The following is a 12,588-nucleotide window of genomic DNA, read 5'->3' as shown; positions in this document are numbered from 1 at the left end:
ACTACAGACAGACTACAGACAAACTACAGACACAAACTGCTGACCAGCTAAAGACAAACTACAGAAAACCTACAGACAAACTACAGACATAAAATACAGACACAAGCTACAGACACAAACTACAGACATAAAATACAGACACAAGCTACAGACACAAACTACAGACCAACTACAGACAAACTACAGACAAACTTGAGACAAACTACTGACAAACTACAGACAAACTACAGACACAAACTACAGTCAAAAACTACAGATGGAAACAACAGACAAACCAAAGACCAGTTAGAGGACCAGTTAGAGGGCCAGTTATAGAGGACCAGTTATAGAGGACCGGTTAGAGGACCAGTTAGAGGACAAGTTATAGAGGACCGGTTACAGGACCAGTTAGAGGACCAGTTATAGAGGACCAGTTATAGAGGACCGGTTAGAGGACCAGTTAGAGGACCAGTTAGAGGGCCAGTTATAGAGGACCAGTTAGAGGGCCAGTTATAGAGGACCAGTTAGAGGACCAGTTATAGAGGACCAGTTATAGAGGACCGGTTAGAGGACCAGTTAGAGGACCAGTTAGAGGGCCAGTTATAGAGGACCAGTTAGAGGACCAGTTATAGAGGACCAGTTATAGAGGACTGGTTAGAGGACCAGTTAGAGGACCAGTTATAGAGGACCAGTTAGAGGACCGGCTATAGAGGACCAGTTAGAGGACCAGTTATAGAGGACCAGTTATAGAGGACCAGTTATAGAGGACTGGTTAGAGGACCAGTTAGAGGACCACTTAGAGGACCAGTTAGAGAGGACCAGTTAGAGAAGACCAGTTATAGAGGACCAGTTAGAGAGGACCAGTTAGAGGACCAGTTATAGAGGACCAGTTATAGAGGACCAGTTATAGAGGACCAGTTATAGAGGACCAGTTATAGAGGACCAGTTATAGAGGACCGGTTAGAGGACCAGTTAGAGGACCACTTAGAGGACCAGTTAGAGAGGACCAGTTAGAGAAGACCAGTTATAGAGGACCAGTTAGAGAGGACCAGTTAGAGGACCAGTTATAGAGGACCAGTTATAGAGGACCAGTTAGAGAGGACCAGTTATAGAGGACCAGTTATAGAGGACCAGTTATAGAGGACCGGTTAGAGGACCAGTTAGAGGACCAGTTATAGAGGACCAGTTATAGAGGACCGGTTAGAGGACCGGCTATAGAGGACAAGTTAGAGGGCCAGTTATAGAGGACCAGTTATAGAGGACCGGTTATAGAGGACCAGTTAGAGGACCAGTTAGAGGACCAGTTATAGAGGACCAGTTATAGAGGACCAGTTAGAGGACCGGCTATAGAGGACCAGTTATAGAGGACCAGTTAGAGGACCAGTTATAGAGGACCAGTTAGAGGACCAGCTATAGAGGACCAGTTAGAGGACCAGTTATAGAGGACCAGTTATAGAGGACCAGTTATAGAGGACCAGTTATAGAGGACCAGTTAGAGGACCGGCTATAGAGGACCAGTTATAGAGGACCAGTTATAGAGGACCAGTTATAGAGGACCGGTTAGAGGACCAGTTAGAGGACCACTTAGAGGACCAGTTAGAGAGGACCAGTTAGAGAAGACCAGTTATAGAGGACCAGTTAGAGAGGACCAGTTAGAGGACCAGTTATAGAGGACCAGTTATAGAGGACCAGTTATAGAGGACCGGTTAGAGGACCAGTTAGAGGACCACTTAGAGGACCAGTTAGAGAGGACCAGTTAGAGAGGACCAGTGATAGAGGACCAGTTAGAGAGGACCAGTTAGAGGACCAGTTAGAGAGGACCAGTTAGAGGACCAGTTATAGAGGACCAGTTATAGAGGACCAGTTATAGAGGACCAGTTAGAGGACCAGTTAGAGAGGACCAGTTATAGAGGACCAGTTATAGAGGACCAGTTAGAGGACCAGTTATAGAGGACCAGTTATAGAGGACCAGTTATAGAGGACCAGTTATAGAGGACCAGTTATAGAGGACCGGTTAGAGGACCAGTTAGAGGACAGGGTCTGTAGATGTGTTCTCCATTCATTGCTGCATCGGTTCTTCCACTCCGTTCCGTGTTTTCATTCAGATGGTCAGAATGTTTTTTCTCACCTTCTCTTGGCTTCAGCAGCGAGTCAGTTTGTTCAGACGCCCACAGAGCAGAACCATACATGACTCATGTTCAGGAGGAGGACAGTCTGACTGCAGCTTTCAGTCTTTTTCTACACAATGCTCCTTTAATCAGAGGAGCGGAGCCTGATGTTGGTCTGTCTGCACGGGTGCAGTGGGTTTAGCTTTTCTGATCAGCTGATCTGGGATGCCACGATGTTTGAGGTGAAGGACACCCAGAGGTTCTCACCAGAATCTGAAATGGACCCAGGTGGTACCTGAGAAGAAAGAATAGTAATAAAAGAAATAAAGTGTGGAGACGGTTAGTTAACCAAGTATAAGTATTGTATTCAATTCAATTCAATTCAATCTACTTTATTTTTCCAGTTGGGGAAATTTGTCTTGGACTCAAAAGCTGTGCCATCAAAGCCATTTCAACAACTACAAAACAGTATTGTACATAAAACAGTATCGCACATAAAACAGTATCGCACATAAAACAGTATTGCACATAAAACAGTATCGCACATAAAACAGTATCGCACATAAAACAGTATTGCACATAAAACAGTATCGCACATAAAACAGTATCGCACATAAAACAGTATTGCACATAAAACAGTATCGCACATAAAACAGTATCGCACATAAAACAGTATTGCACATAAAACAGTATCGCACATAAAACAGTATCGCACATAGAAACAGTATTGCACATATCCCAAACGTTACACATAACACAAACATACACCATAGTAACAATACTATAAAAAAGTAATTGCACAATCTTCGGCCTATGCAGCATTGTTCAGGAGTTTGATGGAGGGTGGAACAAATGAATTCTTAAAACGCTTCAGTTTGCAGATGGGAATGCTGCCTCGTCTGCCCGAGGGTAGCCGCTCATATTCTGAGTAAAGGATATGTGACGACTCAGTCACTATCCTCTGGGCTTGCCTAAGTAGGTCTACCAGGTCATTAGAGGAGGGTTTAACCAGGTATAAGTCTACCAGGTCATTAGAGGAGGGTTTAACCAGGTATAAATAGGTCTACCAGGTCATTAGAGGGGGGGTTAACCAGGTGTAAGTCTACCAGGTCATTGGGGGGCGGGATGTGGTTTACTTCATACATGTAAAGATGCAGCTACGAGGTTTAATCCTTGTGGATTATAATCTGGAATTTAAAGAGAAAAGTGAAGGCAGTCATACGGATAATATTAAAGAACCATCACCTGCTCTGTCTGATCAGCACACCTTCGTAAATACCTGGAGTTAGGTCCTCAGGTAGAGTTCCCAGGTCAGTGTGTATACTGGAGTACATGACAACCATCAGTCAAGGAGCTCTTCAGGTTCCCTGCAGGTCATCATGAGGAACGTCATGGGGAACGTCATGGGGAACGTCCAGCATCAGGTTCAGGATTACTAGATGCTGATGAAGCTGGACCTGGTGGCCTTCAGTTACCTGAGCTCCTCCCACTACTTCACCCATCGCCTCTTCTCCACCTGTTTCTCAGTTCACATGCAAGGGGCGGAGCTGGCACCAGTCAACCAATCACAAACAAGGACAGATGCAGGAGAACAAATGATCCCCCTAAACCAAGATGAGCTTTAACTAAAACACAGTGACAGTAAAACTATGTGGAATAATGGATTTATCAGCATCATTATTTCAGATGAAGATCTGGTTGAATTATTGTCATAGACCACCAGATTGTTTAATAAAATAACAGCTGCCATCCTTTAGGCTACTTACAAAAAGACTCATTATTTAAAGAATCAATAATCAAGCAGTACAAGTTTCTGGTGATGTGGACGAACTTGACATCAGTGCCATTCTTAGGTTGCATAAAACAGTTTTATTCTTTCAGCTGGTGGTGTGGAAAAATCTGAGACCACAAAAGAACACATTCTAACAATAAATAAACTTACTGCAAATCTGACAAAGTGAACAGCTTCAAGGCTGAAGAGTTTTAATTAGTGTCAAGCACAGCTGGAACAATGAAATGTTTCTGAAATCTCTTACAGCTGTAGAAGTCTGGTGTTCTCTCTGATGATGAGTTTGGTCAACAGGAGGTTCATTAATATGTGTTGATCTGTTATCAGCAGCAACACCTACAAACATCTTCCACATTCATTATTTCATCCTAATATCATCTTATAGCCTCAAGGTACCAAGAAGAACATGAAGCAAACTAAAGGATTCATGTCTCCAGATGGTCCTGGTTCCAGTTCTGACCAACCACCTACCAATGTTAAAGTTCACCCACAATCACCTTTAAAGTTTTCTCTGGTGGATTATCAGAAACCAGAAACACATCCAGGAACCAATGATTGTTTCTAGGACTCTAAACTGTTCACACTAGGATACATCCCATAATACTGATGATCACAGTTGGTTAGAGAGAAGATGAACAGAAACCAGATCCAGTGTTCAGACTGAGACACCTGGATGGATGTAAACCTGATGTGTGACTGGGGTTGTAGAAATGAAGTTGGAGTCTCAGCAGCAGTAGAGTCAGAGGATTGTTGAAGACCAAGTCAGTGTCTCCTGAAAAAAGCCTTCAGCTCTAAAATGAACCTTTTTCCAACTGAGAGGCTCCACATGTCTTAAAGAGAAACAGTGATCAGTGGAAAACAGTCCCATCGTCGACTCCAGAACTCTGATCAAATCAAGAATGTCACAAATTAAGAAAAGAGTTGATTGTGAAACATCAAGGAACATGCATCTACCTTCCACAGAGCTGTGATAAAGTATTTGCACAAATCTTCTATTTTTACGTTTCTCACATTTAAATGCTCCAGATTATCAAACTGATACTTATATTTATTTATTTATTAGACAGAGATAAACCACAAAACACTAAATGTAGTTTTTAAATGAGGGTTTATTAAATATTTACTGAGAACCTCTATCCCCCCTGTGAAAAAGTAATTTCCCCCCCTGAACCTGATGACTGGTTTGGCAGCAGCAAGTAGATGTTTGTTCCAGCTGTGATCATCTTCTACATCCATGGAGGAACGTTGGTCCACTCTTCTCTGTAGAACAGTTTAAATTCAGTCACATTAGATGGTTTTAGATCATCAGCTGAACTGAAAGTTTTGAACTGGCATTAGTGAGATTAAAGTCTGAACTTTGTGGATAATGTCTGTGACTGAGGCTCTCTGGAGTCCCAGAACCTCAGCAGTGGCTTTGGAACCCTCCAGACTGATGGATGTCAACGACTTCATCTGTTCTTGGATCTCTGTAGAATGTGGCATCATGTTCTGCTTTCTGAGATCCTTCAGCTGCTTCACAATGAAGACAGGTTCTATCTAGTGATGTTTAGATCCAACCAGCCAGCAGGAACCATCTGAAGGTCTGAATGGAGAACCTGAACCTATTAACAGCTGAATCTGGACCTTTGGTGGATTGGTAGCTAAGGGGGCGATTACTTTTTCACATAGAGCAGGATGGACTGGACAGAATTTTACCTTCAATAAAGGAAATCAACATTTAAAAACCAGTACTTTTTCACAGTACTGCATATAAATGTGGTTCTGGTTCCATCAAAGTATGTTTTTGTCTGTTTAAAGATTTATTTTCCAGTTTGTATAACTGGCAGCTCCAGTTTGGGCCAGTCAACACAGGTTCTGTTGGATTCTGTCGTCCAGATGTCCTGCCGGCTAGTTTTCCTCCATGAGGATGGGAAGCGTGACAAGTGCTTCAATGCTCTCAGGTGAAGCCACTTCACACCATGTTATATTTTGTATTCCACTGTGAGTTCCCACCATCTCAGTCACGTTCAGCAGAGAGGAATGATTCGACACCACAGCAAGCAGTTCAGCAGAACATCAGCTGGAACATGTGGAACGTCTACAGCCCAGTGTCACGAGAGGAGCACTGAAGTTAGGACCACTGCTGGTTTTATCAGAAGGGATCTACATGTGACTGATGTGAACTTAAAGCATCCATCCATCCATCCATCCATCCATCCATCCATTATCTATACACCGCTTAATCCTCACTAGGGTCATGGGGGGGTGGAGTCTATCCCAGCTGACTCAGGTGAAGGCAGGGGACACCCTAGACAGGTCACCAGTCTGTCACAGGGCTACATACAGAGACAAACAATCACTCTCACATTCACACCTACGGGCAATTTAGAATGATCAATTAACCTCAGCATATTTTTGGACTGTGGGAGGAAGCCGGAGTACCCGGAGAAAACCCACGCATGCACAGGGAGAACATGCAAACTCCATGCAGAAAGATCCCGGGAAAGCCGGGACGCGAACCAGGGATCTTCTCGCTGCAAGGTGAAAGTGCTAACCACTACACCACTGTGCAGCCCGAACTTAAAGCAGTCGGTGGATTTTGTTTCTATTAATACCAGAAAAGGTTCACATCAAACCCTCAGATGTTTCTGAAATTTTTCTCTGACTTTACTGTTTTTACGAGACGCAGCAGCTGTTACAGGATGGACTGCAGTACCAACGATCCTTCCAAAACAGTGGACAGAGCACAGGATTCCTGGAGAATTTAGAACTTCACTGTGTTTCCATGAAAGTATGTGGAAATCAGAATGTTTCAGTTCCAGCTCTGCTGATAAATTCAAAAGTGATGATGGAGAACATCCTCACGGTACATTCAGTTAGCAGACTTTAAATTCACATATGGAGAATTCTGTTGGAAACTCAGCGCATTTCATGGTTGCAACAGGTTCTGGGAATAAAGCAAACACATTAATGAAGAATTCAAGGAATGTGCAAAACATTAACAACAGGGCAAACTGTTTTCTGAGAAAGACTTTTTAAACACAAGGAGCTTTAAAGGAAATCTCAGATCAATTTAACACAAAACAAACGTGCAGCAAACACACCAGACGATGGGTTACTGTCTGCTGTAAAGACACTTCATTGTTGGAAACAGATTTTTATCTGATCAGCAGTTTTTCTGACTGTTTGCTGGAAACAAACCAACAGGTTTTATATTCTGCAGACAAAAATCCACTGCTGCTGCGATTCATTAAATCTTAATTTTATCTATTCCCTGATATACAGAGAGGTTTTTAAAAGACATCTAATGCAGACTTGATCAGGTAGCGCCTCCCGGAGGACAAATGGACTCATTACAGTCCAAACTTTTACTTCACTTTTACTTTTAGGAAAAGCAACAAGCAGAAGAGATTAGTTTGGGCCCAGAAACACCAGGAATGGACATTAGACCAATGGAGATCTGGGCTTTGGTCTGATGAGTCCAAATGTGAGGTCTTTGGTTCCACCCACCGTGTCTTTGTGAGACCAGAAGAGGTGAAGGGATGGTCTCTACATGCATGGTTCCCACCATGAAGCATGGAGGAGGAGGTATGATGGTCACTGCTGGGGATTTATTCCAGACTGAAGGAACCCTGAACCAGCATGGCTACCACAGATGATGGAGATGACCTGGCCTCCACATTCCCCTGACCTAAACCCAATCCAGATGTTTGGGATGAGATGGACCACAGAGTGAAGGCAAAAGGACCAACAAGTTCTCAGCATCTCTGGAACTCTTTCAAGACTGTTGGAGAACCATTTCAGGAGACTATCTCATGAAGAAAATGGCACACCTTTGACTAAATACTTTCTAGTGTCACATGGGCGTCCTTCATTCCATTTCAGAATCAGAAAGCCTTTATTGCCAAGTGAGTACACACAAGGAATTTGATTTGGTGTATAGAAAGCAGTACCTAGCAAAAACACAGTAAAACAATAAATAAATCTAAACCTGTGAATTCTAAATAAGAAATGCTACAAGTGTAAGCATAAGAATTACTGTGTAAAAGTAAGTGTAAAACCAGGGTAATAAATTTGAATTACAATATTGCACATAAGAGTACTGCACATGAGGTTTGAATACTGTATATGTATTGAATATTGCACTGACAGAAGTCCTTAATGATTTTCTGGTTTGCTGTTCATGAGGGAAGAAGCTGCTTTGGTGCCGGGATGTTCTGATGTCAGAGTCCTGAAGCGGCGGCCGGAGGCAGCAGGTCAAAGAGGTGGTGACCTGGGTGGGAGGGGTCGAGAGGATTTTCCACAGTGATTCACGATTCTTTTATCTTTTGTTATTTGTTAGGGTCTATCAGACCCCCTCTCACCTTTTGTTGTCTACCAGACTTCTTGATTCAATCACCTTTGGTTCTTGTTGTCTTTCCTATGTCACTGATTAGCTGCCATATGCAAATTAATCACTATTCACTTTTGTATTTACATACAGCCCCCACCCTACCCTCTGAGCATCCCTATAACAGGTGGACTTTTCTGGGTCGGCTTACCTTCACAGACTCACGCTCTGTGTTGGTTAGCTGACTGTATGCTGGAATACCAATAAACACCCCACTACAGCAAACGGACAAGGCCTACGAGTGAAATTTCTTCAACAATATCATGAATCTCATCCAGAGAATGCCAAGAGTGTGCAAAGCAGGAATCCATGCAAAGAACCTAAAATATAAAACATGTTTTGACTTATTTCACACTTTTTTCTTTACTACATAATTCCAGATGTGGTCATTCATAGTTTGATGCCTTCAGTGAGAATCTACAATGGAAATAGTTATGAAATAAAGAAAAACATTAAATGAGAAGAAGGTGTGTCCCAACGTTTCACTGGCAGTGTATATGCTTTTCTAACCCTTTACATATACATATATACATACACACACACACACACACACACACACACACACACACACACACACACACACACACACACACACACACACACACACATATACAAAGTTTAATGATAATAAGGGTTAATATTTAAACCACGGGACCAGAACCCCGGCTGGACCTCTTGCAGTTCCATCTGGTGCCAGCTGAGCGGCGCTGCAGCCTGTTGCCTCGGGAATAGGACTCACTGTTTCCGTCATTATCGTTGCTTTGTTTCCGTCTGTGCACTCCGGTTCTCCAGTATCAGAACCCTCCGCTCCACCAAATCCAGGACCAGGACCAGGCTCTGCTATTCTTGCTCGGATGTATCGCGCTCCGATTAGACCTCAGCGGAGTCCCGCAGCTCCTCAGGCGGCTGGAAGGTATCCTTCCCCGTCTCCGTGTTGGGGCTTTCCCGGAGCTCGCTCCCCGTACGGAGGTTCCGGACACCGCGGAGGTTCCCCTCGGGGCTGCCCGCCCTGCTCTCCCGGTTCTCCCGTGTACTCCCCGGACTCCCACCGAGGGTACATGGGCGCTTCTCCGGGCGGATTCGGCGGGGACTCGCGGAGCTTCGACGGTCAGAGGCGGCGCAGAGGAGACGGTTTCAGGCGGCCTCAGTCCTTCTCTCCCTGTGGAACTCCGAACCTCCAGGTACCTGAAATACAGTTTATGCATCAGAGCCGGACCGAGTTCATCCACAGTTTCTTTGTCTGGATCATTTTGTTCAGTGGAAAGCGAATGAAAACATTGATCAATATCCGTAATCAACACTATGAAATCAGTATCATCTGCAGTATAACTGGGTATTATCTGTAGTATAACTGGGTATTATCTGCAGTATAACTGGGTATTATCTGTAGTATAACTGGGTATTATCTGTAGTATAACTGGGTTTTATCTGTAGTATAACTGGGTTTTATCTGTAGTATAACTGGGTATTATCTGCAGTATAACTGGGTATTATCTGCAGTATAACTGGGTTTTATCTGTAGTATAACTGGGTATTATCTGCAGTATAACTGGGTATTATCTGTAGTATAACTGGGTTTTATCTGTAGTATAACTGGGTATTATCTGTAGTATAACTGGGTATTATCTGTAGTATAACTGGGTATTATCTGTAGTATAACTGGGTTTTATCTGTAGTATAACTGGGTTTTATCTGTAGTATAACTGGGTATTATCTGCAGTATAACTGGGTATTATCTGTAGTATAACTGGGTTTTATCTGTAGTATAACTGGGTATTATCTGCAGTATAACTGGGTTTTATCTGCAGTATAACTGGGTATTATCTGTAGTATAACTGGGTATTATCTGTAGTATAACTGGGTATTATCTGTAGTATAACTGGGTTTTATCTGTAGTATAACTGGGTTTCATCTGTAGTATAACTGGGTATTATCTGCAGTATAACTGGGTATTATCTGCAGTATAACTGGGTATTATCTGCAGTATAACTGGGTATTATCTGCAGTATAACTGGGTATTATCTGCAGTATAACTGGGTATTATCTGCAGTATAACTGGGTATTATCTGCAGTATAACTGGGTATTATCTGCAGTATAACTGGGTATTATCTGCAGTATAACTGGGTATTATCTGCAGTATAACTGGGTATTATCTGCAGTATAACTGGGTATTATCTGCAGTATAACTGGGTATTATCTGCAGTATAACTGGGTATTATCTGCAGTATAACTGGGTATTATCTGCAGTATAACTGGGTATTATCTGCAGTATAACTGGGTATTATCTGCAGTATAACTGGGTATTATCTGCAGTATAACTGGGTATTATCTGTAGTATAACTGGGTTTTATCTGTAGTATAACTGGGTATTATCTGCAGTATAACTGGGTATTATCTGTAGTATAACTGGGTATTATCTGCAACATTATCTGTAGTATAATTGGGTATTATCTGCAGCATTATCTATAGTATAACTGGGTATTATCTGCAGTATTATCTGTAGTATAATTGGGTATTATCTGCAGTATTATCTGTAGTATAATTGGGTATTATCTGCAGCATTATCTGCAGTATAACTGGGTATTATCTGTAGTATAACTGGGTATTATCTGCAGTATTATCTGTAGTATAATTGGGTATTATCTGCAGCATTATCTGCAGTATAACTGGGTATTATCTGTAGTATAACTGGGTATTATCTGCAGTATTATCTGTAGTATAATTGGGTATTATCTGCAGCATTATCTGTAGTATAACTGGGTATTATCTGCAGTATTATCTGTAGTATAACTGGGTATTATCTGTAGTATAACTGGGTATTATCTGCAGTATTATCTGTAGTATAACTGGGTATTATCTGCAGTATTATCTGTAGTATAACTGGGTATTATCTGCAGTGTTATCTGTAGTATAACCGGGTATTATCTGCAGTATTATCTTTGGCCATTTTAGTTTATTGTCATTATTAAATGATCAGACTGAACATGTTTGTGTTTTCAGTCTTCAGACGCTTCAGTGGAAAAATATTTCAGTCCATCAATGATGCAGGATCCCTGGAAAAGTCTGCAGCCAATCACAGCCGCCGCCGTCAGGAGGACAATGTGATGTAAGCAACAACAGACCGACAGAAACAACAACCGACGGAAACAACAACCGACAGAAATGACAGACAGGAACAACAACAGACGGAAACAACCACCAACAGAAACAACAACCAATAGAAACAACAACAGACAGAAACAACAACCGACAGAAACAACAACCAACGGAAACAACCACCAACGGAAACAGACAGAAACAACAACCAACAGTAACAATAACCAACGGAAACAACAAGAGACAGAAACAATAACTGACGAAAACAGACAGGAACAACAACCAACGGAAATAAAAACAGACAGAAACAACAACAGACAAACAACAACCGACGGAAACAACAGACAGTAACAACAACAGACAGGAACAACAACGGCCGAAACCACCAACAGAAACAACCGACGGAAACAACAACCGACAGAAACAACAACCAACGGAAACAAGACAGAAACGACCACCGACAGAAACAACCGAATGTAACAACAGACAGAAACAATAACTGACAGAAACAACAGACAGAAGCAACAACAGACGGAAACAGGAACCGACAGAAACAACAGACGTGACGACAAAGTGAAAGTCGTCAGCAAGAAACAGATCTGAGGTCTGAGTCACCAGCAGCTTCAGGGATCAATCGCTTTGATTTGATGTTTCTAATGATCAACTGATGTGTGAACACTTTTTTAACCATTTTTTATTCACAGTTTGTAAAAAGAAAAATTAAGTTGTTTTTTTGTTATTTTTGTTCTTATTAAAAGAACAAAAAAATGTGCTTTAAATTGTTGTTTATTGAATTTAATTGTAATTTGAAAGGATTTGAAGTGATGGCATCAGTTAGGGGCTTTCGACCGGGGTGGAGCCCGTTCGGAGTCGGAGCCGGTGCCCGACTTGGCACCGGTTTTTTGTCTTTCCACCACCGGAGCTGCGGCTCCGGGCTCCAAAAACTGGGGCTTTTTCAGGCACCAACTCGTTTGTGGGCCAGACTTGGCCAGAGTTGAGAGCCGAGCACGTCACGGGCAGGGGGCGGGGTGACATCTAAAAACATCTAAAAAGATAAACATATATATGATCATCAACTTATTGCGCGTGTTTAACCGCTAAGTAATCAATGCAAGCGTAGTCGAAGCTAAGTATCTAAGCTAACGCTAGCGCGTTTAGTGTTAAGTATCCAAACGTCTTTGATAATTACCTTTCTTCTCAAACGTGATCACTGGGCATTGGAACGGCGACGCCGATGGGTAACCCC

The 12,588-nt window shown here is 42.3% G+C and overlaps 1 protein-coding gene across 1 annotated transcript; it reads left to right on the top strand.

The window, feature by feature from the left end:
* The first annotated feature begins 8,985 nt into the window (after positions 1-8,985).
* On the top strand, positions 8,986-12,121 carry mplkip (M-phase specific PLK1 interacting protein). The gene is made up of 2 exons (XM_055014806.1): positions 8,986-9,426; positions 11,247-12,121. The coding sequence occupies exons 1-2, from the start codon at positions 9,100-9,102 to the stop codon at positions 11,349-11,351; spliced, it is 432 nt and encodes a 143-aa protein (XP_054870781.1). The 5' UTR covers positions 8,986-9,099; the 3' UTR covers positions 11,352-12,121.
* The last annotated feature ends 467 nt before the right edge of the window (positions 12,122-12,588 follow it).

The sequence above is a fragment of the Amphiprion ocellaris genome, chromosome 10, assembly GCF_022539595.1.
Source record: "Amphiprion ocellaris isolate individual 3 ecotype Okinawa chromosome 10, ASM2253959v1, whole genome shotgun sequence".
Lineage (NCBI taxonomy): Eukaryota > Metazoa > Chordata > Actinopteri > Pomacentridae > Amphiprion > Amphiprion ocellaris.
This window is presented reverse-complemented; position numbering and strand designations above follow the sequence as displayed.